Source organism: Aythya fuligula, chromosome 17 (assembly GCF_009819795.1).
Source record: "Aythya fuligula isolate bAytFul2 chromosome 17, bAytFul2.pri, whole genome shotgun sequence".
NCBI classification, from domain to species: Eukaryota; Metazoa; Chordata; class Aves; order Anseriformes; family Anatidae; genus Aythya; species Aythya fuligula.
This window is the reverse complement of record NC_045575.1, coordinates 3,234,560-3,259,543: the sequence shown is the minus strand read 5'-3', so window position 1 is coordinate 3,259,543 and position 24,984 is coordinate 3,234,560. Positions and strand designations below refer to the sequence as shown.

At 43.6% G+C, this 24,984-nt stretch overlaps 1 protein-coding gene across 6 annotated transcripts in view; it reads left to right on the top strand.

Moving 5' to 3' along the window:
• The window catches only part of PITPNM2 (phosphatidylinositol transfer protein membrane associated 2), a 132,701-nt gene that overhangs the window by 66,205 nt on the left and 41,512 nt on the right, over positions 1-24,984 (top strand). For all 6 annotated transcript variants that reach the window (XM_032199240.1, XM_032199242.1, XM_032199241.1 and 3 more), the window contains 3 exons: positions 14,447-14,661; positions 16,200-16,321; positions 17,995-18,228. In XM_032199240.1, the coding sequence (XP_032055131.1) occupies positions 14,447-14,661; positions 16,200-16,321; positions 17,995-18,228 (571 nt within the window). The remainder of the gene's footprint in view (positions 1-14,446; positions 14,662-16,199; positions 16,322-17,994; positions 18,229-24,984) is intronic.

Below are 24,984 nucleotides of genomic sequence, written 5' to 3'. Positions count from 1 at the left end.
AAAAGGAAATGAATTTGAAGAGTTATTTCATTGTCCTGTACCTTAAATAAAATTTAATTTTGCTTATCCAACAAAGCACATGTCTAATACTGAGTTGGCAGTATTAGACTCCTCTTTCTGTGGTGGGATGAATGCTAGCAGAATCTGATTTGGTTTAAAGCCTAAAATGACTTAGAATTAAGGTAAAAAATATAGCAAAAGCACAACTCTACCCCTTCTCTCCCCCAGCATCCAACTATATTTCTTTGTGAACTCATACACTTGGACTTGACTGCCACAGTAGCGTATGGTGTGCATTTGCGAGTGATAACTGCACAATTCCTTTTTCTGACACTAATACAGGATATGTATCATCTTTGTGCGCTTGACCTAAATGTGAACGTAAATTAGTAAACATTATTCCTAGGTGGCATCATTTTTGTCTAGCTTTTCCTAATGCTGTAGTAGCTTTGAATATTGTTGTAACTATTTTGTCACAAGTTTTTTCTTCCAAATTTAGCCCAGCTGTTTTAAATAAAGAGCTGGCTGATGGAAGCGGTGTGTTAGCTGTGCAGAACTCCTCAGCGAGCAGCAGAGCGTGCAGGAGAACGATGTGATTGAGGAGGCAGAGCCCACCTAATTTAACGGAGGATGAATTGTTAACTGGGGAGTGCCTGCATGAGGCATGCTGTCAGACGAACTATTTGGCTGTGGAGGACTTGGTCAGTGGGATGAGTTTGCTGTTCGCTTTCAGCAGTTAAAATAATTAATGCAGAGCACTGGGCTCCACTCTGTCCACTTAACAGTGATTTTGGCAAGTTCTTCATGTCAAAGGACTGGATATGCAGTGAGGGCTTCGTGCAGGGGGGAAGTGCAGTGGCCCAGGAAACTACATGCAAAACTACGCCTCCATCCAGCCCTGCTTCTAATTTTCTGATTCTTTGATATGCAGCAAAATTAGGTTTCTTCATAGGTCAGGTGCAGTAGCTGGTGTGCTGGGAAGTGATGTTACCAGGTCTCTGCTCTCCTTCCACCTACCCAGCGCAGGACAGTAAGAGATGCTGGATGTAGCCCAAGATGCAGGTGAGCTACAGAAGTACGTGGCAAGCAAGTGACTTTACTCTGTTATGAGTATTACAGGAGGAAAGGTTAGCTGTGCTTTACACTGAAAATAGTCGAAAATAAAAAACCAAAATTATCAAAAACAGAAAAGTCACTTATGGTAGTATACGGAGTTTATGTTCTGCTTATTAGCATTAGGTAGGATTTTGCTTCTTGAAATTGGTGGAAAGATTCCTGCTAGCTTCAATGGGAGCTTTTCCTAGACCATGCTATAAAATGTCCTTTTTCTTCAGTGTGATTTAGAAGCAGAGGTTTTGTCTGTGAGACAGCTGCTGGAGAGAGAGCAGTGGGGAGCATGACTTGCGTTCCTTTCAGAGAATGGGAAAGTGCTTCGTGTCTGTCTTTTATTTTGCCTCTGAAATGTGCAGGGAGGCCACAGGAGAAGCAAGTCGTGTAGGTTGAGCCTCCTTAGGGGAACAAGCAGAGATATCTGTATAAAACAGCAGTGTAGAGACATTTCTTAAAAATGTTTGTCTGAAATGTGTAGAGCAGAACCATTTAGAGTAGTTCCTGGGGAGAGGAGCAATTCTTAAGAGCAAAAGGTTCATTTCAAAGACATTTATTGCATACAATACGGTGTTGTTACCACTGGAGACGCCAATCAGCCCATTCGGTAAGAAGCAGTTTTCCAACAAGGTAAAAAGGAGATGTCACAAGTATTCCTCAAGGGTTTTAGGCAGTCTTAAGCACGTCCTTGAAGTTGATCACTCATTTAACTTCAAGCTTATGAGTGAAGTTCCCTATTAAGCTCCAAACCAGTTGGTAGAAAGCTGCTCTTTCAAGAGCAATCATATCATTCTCCCAGATTTCAGCATCCTCCCAACTACAGATCTCCAAAAAGATCTTCCTAGCTGGGGATGAAACAACTGCTCCATGCAGTTGCTCTGGGAACCCTTTTTGCAGTAGCCCCTCCAAGACATGTTGGCATGGACGTTCAGTCTCAAGCTGTAATACTGTGGTCACATTTTAAGACATTTCTATGGAGGTTTTTGCCTTTGCAGTGGAAGATCTTTTCATCTCCTTCCAGGAGAGAACAGTCCCTCCATCGTGTTGCAAGCCATAACAAAATTTCTACCAGTTTTGATGTAAGCAGCATCATGCCCAAGTAGCAAAGGATCCTTCCATCGAGCCAGGACAGGCTGTACTCACGTTTACCATGTTTGCAGGATGGGAGAATTAAAATTGCACATTATATAAACTGTTGTTGGTACGCTGTGCCACTCGGCAGGCGAGACATACAATAAATCATTGTGTCCGTGCCCACGTTGCTCTGTAGCTCCTCTTGTGCTTGAAGTTCCCCAAGCTGGTTTGTGAACCTTTCGAAAACTGAGATGAGTGGCCTGCTGCTTCCTTTTGGTTTTTCCTCTTTTCTGGGGGAGGCGGAGGGTGGAGAAACAAGGAGTCTCTGAAGTATTGCTTTCTGCTAGCTTCTGAAATATTATCTACAGAGACAGTGGTTTCAGTACTTTAAGTAGCACTTAGATTCTTCCATAAATAAGTTAATTTTACATTACAGCAAAGGGCTTAATGTACCCTTCAGTTGCTTGAAGCCTAGCAGGTCTAAACTGAATAGCTTTCCTCTATTAAATTTTAGTCTATCAATATCACTGTTTTCATGGGAAACCTCTCACGCAGCATTGTCGGCGTGGTTGGGTTGGGAACCCTCGCTGCATTAGCCATGGAGCAGTTAGGTCTCAGCTCCTCCGTGTGCACAATGGTTGTGGTTTGTTTTTTTTCATCATAGCTGCACTTTTCTCTCTTTTTCTGTCCAATTAAAACATACTAATTTTTATATCTGAACTCAGAGTCAGTGATCTTCGGGTCTACTGTGGCCTGTCGTTCTGGTGCAAAAAAGGCAAAAAATATTTCAAACCAGTGAAATCAGTCTTTGCATCTCTTTTCTAGACAAGAGTTTTAGATTATAATCTTTTTTATAAGATCTGTACGCACACATTTAAAATCCCACTGCTGCTTCCAAGGGGGAGAGATGTCTAGATAAACTTGACCTGCAGACTTGCCCACAGGACTGCAAAGGAGAACTGGGGGAACTGCAGGCTCCTATCCTAACATAAGCAGAAAGCTACTGGGGTGAGTGCTGGCAGTGGAGACCCGAAATGAAGCACAAACAGTTGATGGAGGGGACTGTTCCAAGCATCTGTAGGGATTTCTTTCTTTCTGCAGAAATGCTGAACCAAGAACTCTATAATGGATGTCTTCTCTGACTCTGTGCATCACCCCAAAGGCACATGCAATGTTTCTGTCTCTGCAAGGACTGCGAAGTCTTGTGGGCACAAAGGATAGGACCGCTCTGTTTTTTCTCTATGACACTTTAGATAGATCTTATTAAAGGAACTCTTAATTATTTCCCTTCTAGATGTTTGCGTATTTGTCTCAGCAGCTATCCTCTCCTGTAACATATACTTTCTTTTCTTGTGTGTTTACTGAATGTACTTTCTGTGTCTCCCCTTTGCCCCAGGAACAACACACATTTTAATATTAAGTCTCTGTCTCCTGAAAGTTTATATTCCAAGATCTGAATGCATTCATAGGAAGATCAGTATGTTATTAGCCAAAGGTCAGCCCATTTATCGTCTTAATACCATTAATTACTGCAGTTCCATATGGCATGGGATTCCGAGAGACCATTCCCCTTCTGACCCCTGCATAAGATGAGAGGATTCCTCACATTATTGAATCTTATATTTATACCAGCATGCACAGTTTGCTTTCTCTGTTTCTCTGTTGTAAACAGCTTCAGTCCTCTCTTGCTCCGAGCAGTTTTCTCTGGGTACTTGTGACCTTCCTCCCAAGACGGCGTATTTTAGAAAGGCGCTCTTGGACCTAGTGATTGCCTTTTGAGGATGGGAGTTATTTTAAGATGCTACTTCATCCTCTTGAGTTAATAACAGTAATACTTTTGTCATTCAGCACTTCAAGGGTCCACAGCTGGGGAAGGACTCTGGCCCTTGTTTGTGGCAATCTCTTTAGGAAAACCCATCTGCTCGGCACTGCCCATTGAACGTGGCCGGGATCCTGGGCATCAAGGGCTCTTTGCATCTTTTAACATGAGCCCGTCTTCTGTGGTCCCTCAGGGCTCTGCATTTATTGGCTTTGCTGAAAATTAAGAGCGTGTTTTCAATCATCTGCGGTGTGCTCTGCTCACCTGTCGTAGTGCTGGTGGAGTCGCTTTCCTCCCTCCCAAAAGGCAGTGGTGTGTCGCTCATCACGGGCTCCGGACCCCTGCACCACCCTGCGTTCTCCTTTCTTTGGCTGTAGCTCTCAGGCTGGGCCTTTGAGAACAGACTCCACCACAAAGCCCATTTTCGGTAATTCTTTAGGCCACGTGCTGATATCTGGGTGCAAAAGTCTCGTCCCTTAAACTGTTAGCTACACTTGGCAATTGCCAGCAGGCTCAGCAGATGGTGAAAGATTGAGGGGGGGAAAGCAAACCAACCCTTCATCTCTGGACACCGAAGAACAGGATGGCTGATTATTTTTTCCTTTCGTTTGCAGATGCCTTGGCCATCTGGACAGATAGACATGTATGCTTTAATTTCAAAAGCAGGTGACACTGCTGACAGCTCTGGAGACCTTGGAAGATGCAGAGTCTCCTAAAAGCAAAACCCTGGTTTGAGGATTTTAGTGAATTTCTATGCTGCAGGATTCAAAACCTGTGACTTTTATGTTCTCTCTTCCTCCTCTGGTTTTCATAACCTTTTGTCTGTGATCACAAAGGCTTGTGTCCTTATGAAAGAGGACACTGAGATGCTCACACTTGCATTGTTTCAGGAACAAGGGAGGGCTGCATTCGGTGTTCCCAGACTTAAAGTCCAATTTGCAGGAGTTGACATTGACACCCATATGGATTAATGTTTTGGAAAAACCTACAGAAATAGCAAAGTTTTTTTTTTTTTTTTTTCCTGCTTTTGTAGTCATTATCTTGGAACAGTTCTTAAATTGGCTGGTCTTCCATACCTGGTAAAGAAAGTTTTTATTTTCGAGTAATGAGCTATGGTGCCTTTACAGTCGGCATGCTTGTGCTCTCCAACAAAACTCAGTGAAGCTGAGAAGGTTATAACAAAACATGATTTTAAACTTCATATTTGTAGTAGTTTTAATAAAAGATGCAGCACCGATAATCCTACTGGGTTTGTGGCTGTCAAAAATCCTTTTTCCTTCTCTTTCATTTGTATTCTTATGAAAGAAAATTTGATCTGTCTACCTGTGAACAAAATATTGATTGTTGATCTGGATTAGGTCCTCACTTCTAAGACCTGAAGGCAAGTAATGAATCGGGTATTAGGAAAATTCTGGGGATTTCTCTGAGCCAGTCCTCTGGTAGTTCATTGTACAGTCCATTAGGGAATAGTTGCACTTGGTTCCTAAAATCTGGGATATAGTCGGAGGATCAGAACTGATCTGAAACAGGGAGTTGAAATTTTATCTCTGACTCACAGCACAATAATGGGCAACTTGCTTTTTCTCCTTACACTAGGGACAGTAATCCTTATGGACAGTGTGTGTGGAATAGCTAACGCAGTAAAAAATTCATTTAAAGACAGGGAAGGAAATACTTGAGGTAAGATGAAATATTGTGCTGGAAGTGTAGCAGACATTTTGAAAGATGGAGCGTGTGGGGTAAACAAGTTTGAGGTATCTCCATAATAAAGTGATTCCTAATTCACGTGCCTCTGGCACATACAGCCTTGGCTCCGTAGGAGTGTGGCTGGGTGTCTTTGTAAGGCGGTGATTAATGAGTGGCCATGAGAACGGTTCTCTTAATGCTGTAAATTATTTATAGTCCAGTGCAATTGATTGTCCTCAAAATATCCTGGTATTGTACAAACAGCTTCATTAATTTCTAGACCTGATTCTAAATAATGCAGCGCATACAATATTTTACAAATTAATGCTGTGCATACCTGTGCTCTGTCTTGCAAGAGCCTGCTGATGACAACCTGTCCCGGCTTTAATTTTTAGGGCTTTTTTTAGGAATATGTCTTACATTACAAGAAAATTACCCAAGAGTGATGGTGCTTCAGATGAGGCACAAGTAACCTGTGCTTGTTGGGGTGAGAACAGCCCCTTTTTTGGGTCAGGGCCTTCTTAATGTCCAGCTTTGTTCTGCTTCTGCTGGCTGGGATTTCTTGCAGGATTTTCCCAGTATGTTGAGTTCTCCTGGTGGCGATGCCCTTCTGCCCTCAGAGGTTGGTGGAGCTGCTGGTCATGCCTGGGGCTGGGGGCAGTGCAAAGGTCTGTGACCGTCACCTCAGGCAGCTCTCAGGAGAGTGAAGGGGTGGCAGGATCAGACCCAGAATCTCCTGGACACCAAGATACTTACCGCCAGAAAGTGGCTCTTCTGACAGGAAGACCCTTCAGGGATGACATCCTTTTCTTTCTCTTGGTGTGTTTGCTGCCTACTTGGAGGCAGCATTACACAGTGATTGAAGCAGGGGACAAAAGGCCAGCCATTTGTGTGTGATAGTCCCAATTCTTGCTTGGTAAACTCGAGGGAAGAGCCCCATAATGTTCCTGCTTCTGGCAGGGAGGTGATCAGAGGGCAGCTCCCTGCAGAGCAGGGAAGGACCTGAAGGGTCAGCCTTCCTGGAAATTACATCTGTGCGATGCTCGATTGGGAAGACAGATGACAACGACTTTATGGTTACTCTCAGAATCTTCTACCTAATTATCTAATGTGTTTGGGTACACCCAGTGAAACCAGACTGGCTTGAAGGGGAAGGGCAGGAGGTGCTTGGCCCTCCTGGTGGCTCTGAGCAGCAGCGTGGGAGATGGCAGTGTCTTTTCGTGGTATGATGGCCAGGTTCCTGTCTGTCTGTCTGGGCAGTCTTCTGATTTCTCCACTCTTTACAACTCTTTACAACTCACTCTCATTGTAGGACTCCTTTTGTTTGTTTTCGAACGGATGGTAGGAGCACTTCAGAACAGGTTTTATATTCAACCAGCAAAGTGCTGATGTTTGGGATAAGAGATACTGCCCAGCTGGAACGAAGCACTGTGCATTGCCCAGCTATTGATCAAACCTAGAAAGAGGATATTTAAAACAGCTGCTCCTCTGCCTTCATTAATAAAACTATTGACGAGGAACAGATTTCCTTCTCCTCTCTCCAGTTACAGGTCATTCCTATGTGTGCAGCGCAACGAGAAGTGGAAGTGCAATCGTAGAGCTTCGTGTTCGGATTGTTGTCCTGTTGACTCGAGCTAACCTTCCTTTGCTAAATAAGTATTGACACTGGCCCTTCGTGCAGTTTTTTTTTACGAGCACTAATTGGATTAAAGCAATTGTCATGCGTGAAGGATGCATGTTAGAGCGCAAAGGGCACATGGAAAGCTCGGTGCGGGCACCATGGTTACTGGTGACATCACTTGGTTTGTGTTAGCAGCAGGGATTTGTGTGCAGCGCTGGAGCCGAGGTGAGGATGGCCTAAACTCAACCCAGCTGACTGCTGATGCAGTCCCATTGCCATGGAAACGGATGGTGCAGCTCGGAGTTGCCTGTATTCGTAATGTGATGCACGTGGTGTATGCAAAATCAGGGTCCTGTAGCGTCTGCAACTTCTCAAAGGATGTAGAGAGTGGGAAATCCCACTGCGGTGGAACTTGGTTTGCCATTCGGGCAGTGCCACCGTCGCAGTGCACGAAGAGGTGCAGTAAGCCTTGAGTTTGAGTAACAAGAACCAAACTCACGAGTTCCTCACTGTCCTCCAGCAACGCTGCTTGACATGGATTGTTTCTGATTTGTACTTTACAAAGTGCAGGTTCAGAAGTACCATTAAAACCCAGCCCTAGGGGGGAACAAGGTTCCTCTCTCCTGCCTCCTTTAATATCGTCTGCCCAATGCAACCAGTAAGCACGTGCTCAACTCCTGCAAAACAGGAGCAGGGAAGCTGACCTGCCTTCCCTGATGCAGGGCTGCTGAGTGTCTGCAGACTGTTTTGCTGTATCTTGTTAAAGGTCCCGACTCAAGCCTAGTGAAGATTGCCACATCACAGTTAATTTGTTGAAATGGGGCTTGAAAGATCTGCATGCTACACACGGCCCTGCCAGCAGCTCTGTCTCTTCAAGTTACTTTCTCCCTCTTTAAAAGGCTGCTCCCTCACCGAGCCTGTGCTCTCTAATGCATGGCACTAATGGCACTTTGCTCCGCCGAGTGCAGTACAAAAGCCTTCGACTGACAGCCAAAGGTTGTGTGTGCTGTTCTACTTCAGCAGCCTAATGTATTAATAACAGTATGGGCGTGTTTTTTTATTTTTAATTAAATTCGTGTAACTTCCTGTTTGCTCTTAGAAGATGCCGTGCACTGATAAAATTATGTCAATTTTGATCTCATCAAAAGTTTTCCTTCTTGGCTTCTGTAAGAGCGGAAGAGCACCATCTCCCCTGCTCCCTTCTTTTTTCACACTAACAAAGTTTTTTTCTCGGGTATTAAACTGATTAAGGTGATAACACCTTAATTGAATGTTTCATGGGCTTTGACACATGCATTTTTTGGGGGAAAAAATGGTTTGAGGCATATGGTCAACTACGCTTTTGGGATAAAACAACATTTCATTTTCACGGTCAAAGACCTGATTTTGGAGTACCTGCAGTAAATACTGAGCACGAGTGGTGCCTGGTCTATCAGATAATCTGTGTCAGCAGACAGAAGGTTGGTGGTGGTGAAAGCTGGTTGCTCGTAATGAATTAGATGTCAGTTCAAATGATCAAAAAGGAGTGGCTAACAGAACCCAGTGCTGAGTCATACCGCGGCAAGAGACAGCTGAAGACAGAAAGGATACACCCGTGTGTGTGCACACCGTCACTGTGCCTGTTATCCACATACAAAAATCCTCTGCTGGAAAAATGTGTGAAGAATAAGCCATGTACTGGGCTCGGGACCTTTCGGTATTTTCCAGCATCTCTATCATTGGCCTTCTGGTTTTAGGTGCTGTGTAATTCTGGCTTGCAGCAGCTATGGCTGCAACTGTGCATCTGTTGTCGTGCTGTTTTATTTGTGGTGCTCGATGCTGGTATAGCCACAGTGAGCCCAGCCAACAGGCTGCATTGCTTCTAAGCTCTCCCAGCATTTCTGGAAAGGGTTATTGAACTCCTGTCTATCAAGGATGAGGGGGAAAAAGGTAATTTTTAAGCATAAAAGTGAAGGGGAGGGAATTTAATTTCCTGCCCAAACTTAACGCTTGACTTTTGTGACTTAATAAAATAGTGAAAAAACTGTGAGGGATGGGATCTTCTCGTGAGTTTTCTTGGGGGGATAGGGGAGGGAAGAAAGGTGTAAAATGACTGTCACACTACACACACCTGCAACGCACCAGCTGTGGTGTAACTGGCACCTTCTTGGTGCTTGCAGCCCTGGTGTGTCGCTTAGTGTGTGCACCTTGAAAGTGCGTGTCAGGTGCACATCAGGGGCAGGCAGTTGGTGATGGGAAAGGGGCATTGCTTTGGAAAATCAATTAGAAGAGTGAAATCACGGCCAGCCTAAATGACATCCAACCAGAGATGGTTGGGAATAGTTCTCCCTTAACATATAGAAGAAACTGAACGCAGGTAACTTACTGCTCTCCCATCTTAAGTTTTGTTCCTCAGCACCTTACATCTTCAGAGCCTTTGGTCTTCCTTTCTAAAATAGAACAGGGGAAAAAAGTTCTGATTAGTCAAACCAGGTCTTAAAAGCTATCCAAACACAGCCAGATTTATCCATCTTAAGCAGCCTCAGGAATTCTGTTTTCTGGTGAGTTGCATGAGGCAATTCAGGCTTTCTCTGGTTCCCAAAGGACAGGGTTGTTTCTGGGGTTTTCATTGCCACTTGTGGTAGCCTTCGGATCTGAAGCGACAAAACCCAGTAATTGGCCATAGAGAATGTTATCTCAGCCTCCTTAGCCACAACGGTATGAGGAAGTGTTAGCAGGATCCTCTGGGGAAATTCGCTGTCATGTTCTTGTTCAGTGGATACGTAGATGCCTTTGCTATCATTATCAGCTGAAACCATCTACCAGCAGTAAGCTTCTTGTATCCGTGTCCAAACGGGATGAGAAATCCCAAGACTTGAGTGTTATTTTAATGGATTCTCCCAGGAGAAATTGTTTGGACCATCAAAATATCCTGTTGCCTAATGGGAGCTGGAGGGGAAAAAATTGTTCTGGTTATTGTTTCCAGACAATGGTTTTGTGTCCTTGTTATTCATGGACAATAGGTCTACCAAATGAGTGCTGTCAGTCTTCATAACTTGAATAATCTCAAATCAAAACTCTCATGGGTCATTGAAATAAGCCACTGGCACTGTGTAAATATATTGCAGTAACGCACCAAGAAACCTCACTGTGAAGCTAAAACATGTCAACCCTTTATAATCACTGTCTAACTTACTTGGATTGAGGAGTTGAAGTGTAAACAATAATCAGTGGTAAACAAGGTAAGATTATAGCTGTAACCTGTTTTTAAAAGCTAGAACGATGCTTGGATTGCTTGTTTATCACCATGAAACCCACCCCATCTTTACTCCTTCTCTGCAACATTGCTCAAAGTAGTAAGTGACAATTAAAAAAATAAAAAAAATAGAAGAAATGGAAGCACTGAACCATTTGCAACACAACCGTAGACTTTGCAGAGATGTTCTGTGTGTGGACTTGAGCCCGTACATGGTTGTGCTTTACTCTGGAGATGAAACACCAGGCATGTGTCTTGCTGGGCAGGGGGACGGAAGACCTGCAAGCTGATCACCCTGTCGTCGCTGGCGGGAGGCTTTGTTTGCAGCCGCTTGTCTCCTGCTGTGAAGGACAGATGATAAATGGGGTTAGGCTAGCCCGATGTTTAAACGACATTCATCGGAGTTATTCATTCCGTGATTGTGATGGTGAGGTCATGTGCTGTGTCCCATGCTATGCTGCAGTGCCAAGAGATTTATTTTAATAGAACCCTTTAAGTAACTGGCATTCTTGCTAATCATGGTGCATCTGCTTCTCTGGGTTCCCTGTTATGAGTAATTTAATGCTATTACTTTAGCTAGGAGGGATCTGTGTCACCATCTGTCCTGGAAAGCTATTGATGGGGCTGTGCAGAACATCAAGTGGCATCAGCAGAGGAGAGGGACTTCTAAAGGGATGACTGGATTTCCTGTTGTAATACAATATAAGACGGTTTACTGTGATTACAGCTTAGATATCTTGCATATAAAGGCTGTTAGCTGCTCTTTGATTTTGCTGGGGACTGTTCCTCAGACATTTATGTAGAGGGAAGATGCTGTTGTCAGTAGCAAGTAGCAGTAACACAGGTGATCTGCTAAATAAAGTGTCTTTTTTTCTGTAGGGTCATGGTCTACGAGGCTGAAACCTTAAAGACTGACCCTAAAATGCCTGCACAGCTGCCACTCCCAGCAGACGGGTAGTCTTTGGAGAGGGCTTGCCAGACACTTCTCAAGCCAAATGTTTTCCTAATCGATGGTTATTTTTTAATTGTTGTTTACAGACCACTTCCTTGTAACGAGCCCTCTCCATGCTGTAGCTGAGTCACAATAGACGTGAAGAGGCTATATGGCTGAAAGCAAATTGCTCTTCACTTCCAGAAGTGGTGTACTTTCGCTGAACCACTTAGCACAGAGTATCATCCTGGTCTGTTGAGTGTGCGTTGCTGATGTCTTTATTTTATTGTCTAAGATATGTATCTTATTTTTGCTTTTATGACTGGTTAGTAATTGTACCATTCGCCATCTAACCTGGCCTCTTTGTTCCTTCCTGACCTCACTGTGCTTGTAGCCCTCTCTGTATGCTAATTGAGAGCATGCAGGGCTGGGAGGCAGCTTTGTTGGGGATTTCTTGTGAGTTTTTCTTTGACTGTAGTATTCTTCCCAGTGATAAATTGTGTTATGTTTTGAGTATAATTTGGCCTGCCTCAGTCCTTGCTCAAAACAGAGTTTGAGATGTAAACTTTGCACCTCTGATTTCTGCCATGCAGAGGTGCAGCTCCTAGTTCACATTCATCTCAGAGAATATTCTTGCTGTCCTCTTTTGTGTAGATAAGTGACAAGCTGGAGGAACACACAGGGCCAAAACTTGCTTGAGGTTTGCAATTGGGTGAAAGAGGCTGTGGGCAGGAGCTGGTCATCTGGAAAGGCTGAAGGAGGAAGCATGCACTGCTCTCAGAACAGGGTTCGTGGTCTCCTGCAGGTGTGCAGAAGTGAATAAAATAACCAGAAATCAGAAGTGGGATGCAAACTGACTTCCCCAAAGAGTCTCAATTAATTTGGGGTTTTCCCTTCTTCCTTACCTCTCCAAGTGCTGGGAGCATGACACCATGCCACATCTCCAGCGATCAGACAGGGAGAAGTGGAGAGCTATCGGAGAGGGATAAGGCATTTCTCAGAGGTATCTCTGAAAAGAAGAGCATGAAATCACGTTCCCAGAAGAAAAGCCTAAGAGTGTTTTTATCCATTTTAATTTCAATTTCAACCGTGGCTATTAAAACAAAATAAATCTTCAGCGTTTTGGTTTTCCATTACAATGCAAGCAGCTGTAAGTCTAGGGACACGATTCTTCTGTGCAAGTTTGGCTTTGCACCACCCTACCAGGTGCTGAGTTCACTCGGTGCTGTGGATTTCTTGAAAAACTCCTAAATGGGTTTTGGTCCGAAACAAGGACTGTCAGACTGGACTTGGAATTGTTGGTAACCACATAATCTAGAACAGTAATTTTCAATCTAGCTGATGTATGATTCCACATGTGGTAATTTGGCACAAGGAGAATCTGTATTTCCTCTGCTTATGATTTCCACGTGCTTCTGCCATATAATAAGACTCTAGATCTCCATAATTTGTATCAACTGTTCAGAGCAGATGCTGCGCTCTTATTCTGTCTGACACATTCTCCATGCCTGCTGGGTTGCTTCATTTTCCAAGACCTTTGAGTTAACTAGATTTTTGGGTCATCAAGATTATTTAATGTTATTGTCATAAATATTTGTACAAGACTTGGTCAATGCTTATATAGGAACTGAAAGACAGTAATTTGTTTTAAGAGGATGTGTGTTTTAATGAACTGCCAGCTGAATGTTAGACATAAACTTTAAAAAAGTGCTTCTCTTTTGCAGTACTTCACAGTTTGTGGGGTAGGAAAAAATGACTATTCAGATTGTCAGTTATTTAGATTTGTTGGTTGCAGCTGTTTAAATTTAAAATCGCTTGAGAGTTATTTAGAAGTAAATAGCCCTCTTTTTAAATAGCTCCGCTGGCTTATCATGCTGTCCTCAAAAGACGAGAAGCCGATTGCTTGCATCTTATTAATCATTTTCTGTTAAGTCTTGTTTTCCGAGGAATTGTTTGTTTGCCAGAAGTGAGAGGTTGTTATTGCATTGCATTTCACAGTTGATTCTTGTGTATAATTCCATTTTTTTCTGAATTTCCAGGGTACCGTCCTCTCAAATAAAGACAGTAAACTGAAAAACTCAAAGCACTAATAATATGAATCTGTTGGTTGGAAATGATGAAGGTTATCCATCATCCAATCTGCTGAAATGTGTTATAGCTGAACAAATATTTGGTTTGCCTCTAGCTCTTCTTAGAAGCACTGAAATTAGGTGTTTTGTTTGTTTATTTGTTTGTTTTATTGAAGGAATTTTTGCCAGGTCCCTCAATGAGGGACAGTGCTACAAATAAGCCAAAATATTGAAGCTGCCAGGGGGTACTGTGTGCATTCTGGCAAACTTGAGTTCTTTCTTCTAAATATCTTAATTAGCAGAGCGTAGTCTCCAAGCTGTTCTTGGAGAGCTGCTGCTCTGCCAGACCACAAGCAACAAGCCCCTAAATCCTGTGGGTTTAGGTCATAAAACAGTCTTTAGTACTGCAGTGTTGTGCTGTGTGTGTGTGTGATTCTTCACGCTGATGCACCACCACAAGAATGTGCCAAGTTGGACAAATTCCCCTTTGCCATGTCATCCACTGATGCAAAAGCTTTTTGTGTCGTTGGGTGGTTCAAAGCTGGAGCCAAGGTTTAGTGTGCTCTCGGAAAGAGCAATGTGTTACCTATTATAAGAGGAGGGATTTGTGTCATGAGGTCTCCATGCAAATTCTCGTAGCTATAGAGATGTCAAATCCAGATTTCTAGTGGATCTGTAATAAATCACATCCCGGTTCCTCTGTTGGCCAGATGAGTTTCTAAATCTGTCATTTATGATTTCAAGGTTTGGTAATCTTACTGCCAGGGTGCTGCTACGGGTCTTGTGGCTATAAAACTGTGATCAACAGGAGTCCTAGAAACCACCCCGATCTTCATGTGCTTTGAGACCCTGGTATGTACAAAACACTGGAAAGCCTAACTGTGTGATATATTTTCCTTTTCAGAAAAAGAGCAGAGAGGAGACATGTGGGGAAGGCAGTGGAGTGGAGATCCTGGAGAACAGGCCGTACATGGATGGACCAGGAGGCAACGGGCAGTATACTCACAAAGTGTACCACATTGGTATGCACATACCCAGCTGGTTTCGGTCAATATTGCCCAAGGCAGCTCTGCGAGTTGAAGAGGAATCGTGGAATGCATATCCTTATACCAGGACGAGGTAAAACTTATCAAAATGTCCAGAGGTGTTTCCCTACTTCAGGGAGAGGTTTTGATGCAGTGGCATCTCTTACATCTCCAGTAATATCCTTTAGAGAAAACGTGGCATCGAGTCCTGAAATTCTTACACTGTGCTTTATCTCAGAAGCATCAGCGTTGCCTGGGCTGACTGTAAGTGTACTTAAGAATTTGTGATGGGCTGCTTTAAAATGTGAGCTGTTTTGTCCATCAAAGCGTGGGAAATCTTGAATAGTTTTTATTTAGTCTGGTATCCTGCACTGTGTTCTACTTAACGTTGCAGTTATCTGCTAGCTCAGTGAAGTTATAAATGTTCACAGTGATGGGAAAGTTGTCATGTCGAACACTATCAAATAAAACAGGATTCACTTGCCCTAAGAGGGAAAGAAGAGGGAGAGAAGAATGTTTAAAAATTGTTAATAAATACGATGCTGCTTTTCTGGGAACTATCTTACTGTATTTTAGCTAGAAAATAACAAACCTACACCCAATGGTTTTCACTCTGAGAAGAGAAGAGAGCCAGAGGCTCCAGGGAGGTGATTGCTTCTCTTTGTTTCAGCCAGTTTTTGTCTGGGAGGACTTCAGATGCCTTGGACTAAATAGCCTGTATACCAGTTACTCTGGTTTAGAGCATTTCCCCTATTCCAGCTTTGCAAGTGTGATGTTTCTGTCATCTGTCATAATAAAACGGCTTTAGGATCTTTTGATTTTTGTCAGAAATGTAGGTAACTTTCATAGTTCTGTTTTAGTTGGCCTCTACAAGTAACATGAATTTGGGGAAAGGTTGGTAGCCAGTGTGTGTGTATGGACAATTGCTCATGACTAAATAACATGGATCTTATGACTTTCCAGTGATTAAAGTCCACTTTCAGTTTGTTTTTATCCATTCTCTTGTCTGTGAGTCAGTGCCCTGGCCAGGAAACCTGGCCTTGGGTGGAACCAGTCCATATTCTATTCTGCTGTAAATTCCAGGCAAGAACTTGGCATTTTTCCTGCTAAAAATGCACTTGCAGGGTGTCCCAGTGTCAAATCTGTAAGGATAACAGAACTTGTTAATACAGCAGACCCAGAAGTTATCTCTTTGCTGAACACTGCTTCTTCAGATGTGGTCTGCCCTGACAATTGTCTTTTGGAGGAGACACTGTCAAACTAAGTCACAGGCTTTTGTCAGTGTCTCTGCAAAGTGAGACTACCCAACCAGTGTGGGAGCATTGGCATCTTCTCACCCTTAAATCCATGTAACAGCTCAGGGGGAGCAAACCCCTTTGTGCTATGGGGTTGGGCTTTCACTAAACCAGAGCTATTCCACTGAAGCCACAAGTCCAAGGCAAGCTCCTATCTTAAGAATTTAATAAAGAAAATCTTTTTAATCTGTACAGTCGGTATTTTAAGTATATCTGAAGTAAAATGAGTGAAGGCTGGCTTGGATTTCAGGCTGATTTTACACATCTTAGGAAAGCATTTTCTCTGCTTGCCAAACTGAGCAGGATTTACTCCAAGCTGTATTGCTCTTGCTTTCAGGTATACGTGCCCTTTTGTGGAGAAGTTCTCTATTGATATTGAGACGTACTACAAAACTGATCCAGGAGAGCACGCCAACGTTTTCAACCTTTCTCCTGCAGAAAAAAGACAAACCATTCTAGGTGAGTAGCCCTTTTCTTTTATTTCTTCCTTCATTCTGCTTTTTGCTGGGTAAAGGATTTTGCTTGGTATGCCCCATCTCCTTGGCCTGACCCTTCCACTCCTAACCCTGGTGTGCACCCCATCAGTGGTGTGCCTACTGGGCAGGGTTACATTGAGTAGAGAGAGTACCTGGGTTCTCTTCCATGCTTATAAAGCACCTGGAAATCCATTTGAATCCCCCTGTCTAAAATGAAGCTGATGCTTTTCTGTCTTATTTGTGCAGTTCCTGAGAGAAGTTGGACAGCTAATGATAATGGGGATGATAAATAGAAATAACTACTGGGGAAAATGTAGCTGTATAATTAAATATCTCCCTTGGGTATATGAAAGAATGTTCCTAGCTGCGTTTCCAAAGCATGAAGGTGTATTTCATTTTTCCTTCCCGTCCTGTTGCCCTTATGCAAGTTAACACTTCAGCTGCACAGCTGTCTTTGGGAGGTTGGGTTAATGAGCCTGATACACTTAAGGATTTAACAAAAGACAAGGCAGAACGGAACATCTTGTCAAAAGGCAGAAAATGGCAAGCATTAGAGCAGTTCCTCTGTCTTGCTGTCCGTCATGGCCCATGCCCATAGCATCTGCTGGAGGCCCAGCTGCATAGCAGGGAGTGCTGGCAATTACAGCCTCACTGAACCAAAGCATCCCTTGCTCTGAAGCTGCTGAGGCTTGAGAAGTGACTTGAGCTCAGGCTGACTTCTTGCAGTCCCAGGGCTGAGCTCAGCAGGAGCTCTGGGGAAGGACACCTAGTGGCTGCTCAGGCTCCTTAAGCTCTGTTGACATGCTGGCCACGGTGATAACCCGGTGCAATTTTGAGCATTACTTGATTTAAACTGCTTCATTTTGAACTTCAGTTTGACTGTCCACATTCCAAAGCCTATCTGATTGGGTTTTCAGTCCTGAACAAATAGGCTTGAGTCATGCTGCCTCCCTGAGAAGTGTCGGGAGAGCTGTTGTTCCTTGGGAAGTGAGATCCTGCCCTTCAGTCCGAACTTCTGCTGCTGAGGTTTGGGTTGGCGGTTGCAGATTTTAAAAATATGTTCACTCACTCTGTTCCCATTGCACTTTCCACTTCTTCATTGATGAAGTGTTAATGAGGACGATTTGACTTGCTTTAAACTTTCTGCCTTCTGTAGTGTATCTGGTGTAACAGTAAAGATTGAGGAGGTAACAGTAACCTCACTTGATGGATTCCAAAGATAAGATGTTCAGTGGTAACATCTATTCCATAACAGTACTAAAAAGGGGTAGGTGTATTTAAGTGTCCCAAATTAGGTAGAGCTGTAATACTGATACTGTCAGTGATACTACAAAAGCTGAGGGATGGAACGTGCAAAAGAACTCTTTGGAGCTAGAAATATGTCATGAGGAGATCTGCTGTGGACCTCTAGTCACTGGGCAAAAATGTTTACAGCAAAGCCTCTGTTTGCTGGAAGTGTGCATAGGAATTGCTCTGGTAGAGCAGATCACTACCCAGCAGCAGCGTATAAACAATTCATATATCAGTTGTTTAAGTAAAAACAGATACTGTTGTAATGCTTCTGGTACTTACTAAGACAGAAATAACTCCTGAAAATTTACTTTCTTCTTTTGTTCAGGCAAAGGAAATGTCTGACTGTTTCTATTCTTCCTACAGATCCTATTGATATTGTTAAAGATCCTATCCCTCCACATGAATACAAAGCTGAGGAAGATCCAAAGCTGTATAAATCAGTAAAGACTAAAAGAGGCCCTCTCTCAGAAGATTGGATTCAAGAGTACAAGAACAACCCTGGGAAATACCCGATCATGTGTGCATATAAACTTTGTAAAGTCGAGTTCAGATACTGGGGGATGCAGTCGAAAATCGAGCGGTTTATCCATGATGTTGGTGAGCATTTATAGTCTTGCAAGGTTTACAATCAACTCCTTAATGTTGTTTCCAAATTGAAATACAACAGTGAGGTATGTGCAATGTATGGTATCCCAAGGCGTGTCTGTGAAAAGACTCTCAGACCCAATTACTCTTTTGCAGACCTGTTGGTCAGTTCAAAAAAGTGTTATTCTATCACTTGTGGTTGTGGTATGTGTAAGTACTAATCACATGTAGCTACTGAAAGGGTTTCAAGTGTATTTTATTCTTTAAATCAGGATTTGTCTGTTTAACTGGGATCTTTTTCAAAATCTGCCATTTTTTCTTTGTTTTGGACAACGTCCTCAAGGGCTGCTCAAATAAATGAGCTTCAACTCTGTGTCACAAGTGGTTCCAGGAAACCAGTCCCTGCAGCGTCCCTAGCTTACAGTAGGGCAGGTGGGTCTTTATGCGGCCATACATCTCTGGGCTGTGGTGTTCAGGGCTCCCCAGCTCGCTGTGTTATAACTCTCCATGGGTCACTGACAGCTCTCGGTTGTGAGTAAATGTGCTTCTTTGACTGGTGCATCATTCTTAGGTCAATGCTTTTAAGGAGGTAGCCTATTGTTTGTGTCCCAGAAGTAACTAAGTGGGGACTGTGCAGGTGGTAGCAGTAATTTGTTCTCCACTGAAAATCTATAACACAACTGATATAGTTTCTGAGCCTTGCCGGAGGAGACAGGCTTTATGGCCAGCTGGATAACTTAAAGAATGTTTTAAAGAAACATTCCCATCTCAAGAGAAGTTCAGAGCTATGGCTGTCCTCTGGCAAAGAAAAGGCCAAAGAAAGACTTTGTAAATGATGTCTCCTGCTTTCTGTACACAGTGAATTCTCCTGTGTGACCCAGGTAGCTGTCCCTTTCTATATGCAAAGCTTCTTTGAAGTGCCTGATGCTGGAATAAATAAATAATTTTACAGCTCTACTTAGTTATACCGTGCTTCTAAATGGAGCTCCTAGTGTGAAAAACACTGAAGGAGCAGTGGTGAATGGTGCACACCATTCTCTGAATGGTCTGTTCCCTTTGCTAGAGCTCCTTTGGCTTTAGTTCATCCTAGATGGAAGTTTTTACCTGTTACAGGCTGTATTACAAGTGCCTCTCTGCAATGAACTCCCTTGGTGTTTCAGTGACATGGGTTAATTTAGTGTATGCTGCAAAACATGGGGGCAGAATAACAACTCCATTGTATCTGTTAAATGAGAAAGAAGCATGTGACTCTTCCAGTTGTTCGGAGGTGTTTGGCATAGATTAAACTGTGGTCTCTTAGAAATGTTTCTTTTGTATTTCATAAAAGATTGCCTGCCATTTCCCTCTTGATTGAGGCTTTGCCGAGAGCCGAGCCAGCTTATTGTCTGCCTTTCAAAAGCCTTTCCACTCTGTTATAATGATGGCAAATACTGTTTTTCAAAGTGGTTAAGATGCATAAAATCAGAGAAGTCTTTAAGGCGAGACAAAGTTGAGTGAGTGAAAAATGAAAGCAAAAGCTTTGGGTGCCCAGAGATGTGTATCCTCCCTGTGCAGTGGGATAGCCATGGGCACACTGTTAGTGACTGGAAAAAGCATCAGGGCTTGTGTAGAAAAGACATCTAGCTAGGCGTGAGGATGTGTAAGCTGGAAGGATGGGGGCTAAGACATGACTTAGATAGCGATCCCAGTTTTGGGGTTTCAGCTGATGGCCCAAAGCAGGTGGAGACCTTTGTGTGTTGTGCTACTGGATGGCTACTGAATTACTCAGGGATTTCTTGTCTGCCAGCCCCTCCTTGGCATCTTTCTGCTGGTTCCTGGCTCCTGTGAGCCTGTTTCTTGGGGAATTAGCCCTCCCCGCACAGGGTCATCAAGACAGTAAGAAAACCAAGGCAGAAACCAAGAGTAGGATCAAAACTTTCCCCAAGGTGGTGCAAACTAAAATTAAAGAATGACTTGAACGAAGAAAACTTCTGAGTTAGGTGATGGATGGATTGTAATATGTGGAAAGGCTACTGAGTGCGGAGGGAGTGACTCTGGGGGATGGTGTTGAAATGTTCTCAGTCTTTCTGAGTGCAACAGCCATTTTTTCTGATGACTAATTGGACAGTTACTCAGTGCTTTGACAGCCTGAGACACAGACTAAAATTGTGGGCTATTAGTCTACTTGGCTGTAATATTTGTATGCTTTTTTACTCCTTTCCCATAGAATTTAAGTTTAATTGGACTGGCACTGCATAATGTTCTGCTCCCACTTGCTTCCTAATTGTGCACGTGGGCTCTGGTTCTTTTGTTGCTAAACAAGCGTGTTGACTGTGTATGGGTTATTGATTATACACCACGGCAAAGTGCGTTCCCGGCCCAGTAACTGGAGCTTTGTCTAAGCCAGTGCATCTTAGGCTAAATATGCCCAAGTTGTCACACAGCGATGAAGGGGAAGAGGTTTTAGAAAGCTCTTCTGCAGAAATTTTGCTTCACTTGAGCAGTAAAATGCGAAAGCTCATCCAAATGGGCTCTGCCCATTGGGGCCTGCAGTAGGGTTTTGCCTTTTTGAGAGAAGGCAGGTTGTGGTTAGCACCACGCAGGTGTGACCACACACTTCTCTTTGTGAGTGGCCTGAGCAAGAGCAGATAAGGCAACTAACAGTTATATCTGCTTGCTACCCTTGATCAGAACAGACAACCAGAACTGTACTGACAGGGTTATGGGATCTGTTGTGACCATCAACAAAATAATTTTGCCTGAGGAGAATCAGGCATCCTTTATTGGCTGCCAGGAAGTTGTGTGAGTGCATTATAAAATGCTCTGGGATGTTGCCACTGGGTACATAATCAATGGGTGTCTGAACAGTTGCCCTATGCAGATAGTTGAGAGAGGCTTGGGCAAGGTTTGGTGTGGTGTTTTTTTTCTTTTTTTAATACGGATTTTTTTCTGCAGTTGCTATTTTTGCTTCAGATTGAAAAACAAATCCAGCACTGTAGACAAAGGCTTTTAAAATTCATCTATCCTGGCTTGTCTCATGTTCATTTACACTTCCTTTTGTGAAATTAAGTTCAACACCACAATCTGCAAGCAAATCACTTACAAAAGTCAGCACTTCAAGGATTTAGGCAGTCTCTGCGGCAGAGTTGTTGAGGTGGTGAGTTGAAGGGTGAGTGATTTAAATGTTTGCACCCTGCTAGACTCTTCACAGATCATCTTTCTGCACGCAGCAGTGGGAAATGTTATAATTAAAACAACACAGAAATGACGAGTACCTCTGAACTCAATCTGCATGTATACATATGTGCATGTGTGGTAGTTCTCCCTTCACAGCAAAAAGACCTCTCTGGGAGACTACTCCTACCCCTTGTTCTTCCACATAGCTCGTTTTGTTTGCTCTCTGAGGACAGGAAATTTTTAGCCAAGAAGAGAGCAGGCACCTGGGTGGGATACAGGAGCGTTGTGTTGCCCAGAGCCTGCTCTTCACTGGGCTTCTTGGGTTCTGTCTGGCCTGGAATAAAGTGGTGGGTGGGATGCTGGACCCTTCCTGCCTTTTCCAGCCAGCCTCACAGCCCAGCAGCATGCTGCAGGCTTGCGAGGCAAACTGACAAAGGGGCTGCAACTGGCCGTGAGGCACAGCTTGGAAGCACCACATGTGGGATTGAGCACAGGACAGTGACTTCTCGGGCTGAGCAGGAGGCTTTTGCACCTCCCAGCCTGCCAGAGAGAAAAATGAAGGCAAACTGGCCCACAAATTGCCTTCAACACTGTCCTGATGGGCATCTCTGATCTGTTAAAAAGAAAATTGCTCCCAATTATGCTCTATTTCATGGGTCTGATCCATCCCCTCTTCGCTTTCCAAATAAAAGGCTTGTTTTTCACTGACATTTTAAGGAAAAACTGCTGTAAAACTCAACTTTTTCCATTGCATGGGGAGGGAAGCCATGTCCTGACAGGTGAGGTCAGTCATTTGTAGCTGGATCTTGAATTCATGTAGCTGCATGGGGGCACTTCGCCTTTCCTCTGGGTCTCTGCTGCCCACTGGAAGGCTTCAGTGCTGCAAGTTGAAGTTGAATTCAGTGATGTACTCAGTGCTGTGTGCCTACAGAGACTGCTCAAGTTTTCCATTGCTAGCAGTGGAGATTTTTTTCTGCAAGCCATGACGTTTATTTTTCAATTTCTTTTCTACCTGGACAGCCTCACTCTCTTCCAGGTTTTCTCCCTGTGCTGGAGAAAGAAAAAAGCAGTATCACTGACATGTCCCGGGTGAAGGCTGGAGGCTAGGAAAATAATCTCGAGTTTTTTGGTTAATAACTGATCTAGAATGATGGATAATGCCATCTCCTTTTCCAAAGAAAGGGTGATTGGGATGTCTGATCAGCCTGACATGAGCAGAATGGGGAGGTCTGTGGGTTCTGTTGGGTTGGGAAGCTGGGAAATGGGCAGTGATGGGTTTGGGGTTTTTTTTTGGTCATCTAAGGGATGATGTGAGAGAAGGCAGAGAAGAACTTAATGAGAACTTTATTACACCAAGTGTTTTTTGTGTTCCCTAGGATGTTAGTCCATTAAAACAAATACATGCAGTCAGTGGCATCAGTGCCCATTTCTGAGGAGTTGGTGGCATCGTGGCTGGGTGCAGGAGTATGAACAGAGGCTGGGGGCCCACAATCCTGCTGAGCCCTGCAGCTGAGGAAGCCTCCGGATGAGTGCAAGGGGGTCGCTGGCCTCTGTGCCTAATCACAGTCTGTTTTCAAGGTGTTTGATGTGAGGCAGAATTGCGTGTTGTGGACAAGAAAGCCTAGAGAATGGCTCTAGTGTGAGGGACTGAATTACAGCAAGGGAACGTTTTCTTGGCTTTCAGGGTGGATGTGATGGGAGTTTAATCTCTGCTTTTTAAGCTCTGCTGATTGTCAATCATAACAGGAGGTGAAGAGGCTAAAACATTCTGCCGTAGCTCTGCAAAAAGTAATCTGGTGAAGGAAATAACTCTGAATCTCGACTAAGGTTGAACAGAATTAAGTTGCTGATGCCCCTTGCTCTGCCCCCAAAAGGTCGCAGTCTTCTGGCTCAAACTTGCCTCTGTTACGTGGAGCTCCCATCTGAAAGTCAGGCAGAGAACTACATAAAATATTGATAGATTTAATCTTACTGTGCAAATGAAGTTCAGGTTGAGCTGGTCCATCCTATTAGCTGCTGATCTCTAGGCTTATTTCCTCCTGATAGGGTGACTGGCAATAGCTGGTGGCATTAAGGACTAGCCAAAGTGCAGTGCAGAAAATAAAGTGCCTAGGCCTGGAAGGAAATAAATATATAAAAACAAGCTTTTTGTATGCTTAAAAAAGTAATCACTGAAAAAAAAAGGGGGATGTTTAGGATCAATATCACAGAAACCATGACAGCAGTGAGATCTAAGACTTTTTTTACCACAGTGAAGTGAACATTGCTGGCTGGGAACAGCTCAGAAACCCTTGGTGTGGTGGGACCCTTCAGCTTTGGCCCCGCTCCTGCAAATGGAGGGTGGCTTGTGGGAGCCATCTTCACTTCTGGTGGTGCTTAGAGATCTCAGTTTGCCACTCTAGAAACCAAAATGATTTTAATGTAGCCTATTGATTGCTTTCTAGTGCGTAATAGCAGTGGTGTTGCGGCCTGTGGGCTTCAGCCAGGGCCTTCATTAGAGCGAGTGCCTGGGCTCCCGGCCTGCCGGCTTTGTTGTCCAGGCTCAGCAGTGCAGAGCTGTAGATCCATAAACCCACTGCTGCTTTTGGCACGTCCATCAACCCTTCTCTGCCTCAGTTTCCCAGTAATGAAAGGGGGAACAATATTTATTGATTTTTCCAAAGGGCACCTGAGGATTAGTTTGTCAGTATTTATAGAAGCTTTTAAAAAGCAGCGTTACTGCTGTGTGCTCCCATCAGTAATAAATAGCTGTTGGGAGCTTGGTCCTGGCATGAGCTTTTAAGCAGCAATATTGTCAGAAATCCACAGTGAATACTTGGTTTTAGAAGTCTTGGTGATACGATGATGTTAGCCAATATGCTTAAGTCTCAGTGGAAAGTTTCTCTTGCCTTGTTGTGAGCTCTTTGTGTTGCTTTTGAGATGGTTCTTCCTTTCAGATATGTGACACATTGAAATAATACTTTAAATTAGCTTTACACACTTCATTTTTCTCATGCTGCTGAAGAAAGACAGTCTCTGCAAAATAAAGCGTCTTCATTCCCTCCCTTCCTTTGCTTCCCATCCCATTATCTCATATCTGTGATGCTGTTTCACTGATGTATAGAAACCATTTGCAGAAACCAGGTTTCCAAGAAAAGGAGAGGTTTTGGTTGTCTTAGCACCAAGCAGTGTGGGAAGTGCTTCTGTCATGTCACATACTGTGGTGGGCTGTGTAGTATTCATGAAGGATCCACTTGAATCTCTCAACTTTTTTTTTTCTTTTTTTTTAAGCAGTAATTGCTGGTTTTGGCTTTTTTTTTCTCTCTCTCTTTTTTTTTTTTTCTTTTTCTGGGAACATGCCTCATTTTGAGGGCTGGATCTAAATGTTGCAACTTCCTAGCGCTTCATGAGAATGACATATGTGGTCTGTGCCTGGTTCTTTCCTTGCGGAGCAGGCAGTCACAGAGCAAATTCCTGGATTTGGAATTAGGAAATCCCTTCCCAAGTTCAAAGCAGCAGCAGAAGACCAGCTGCTTTTTCAGTGGACGGTTGGTTAGCAAGAACTGCAGAGCTACAGTACAGAAACGACCAATTTGCCATCCTCGTGGTTGATAAATGCAATGAATCCTTTTC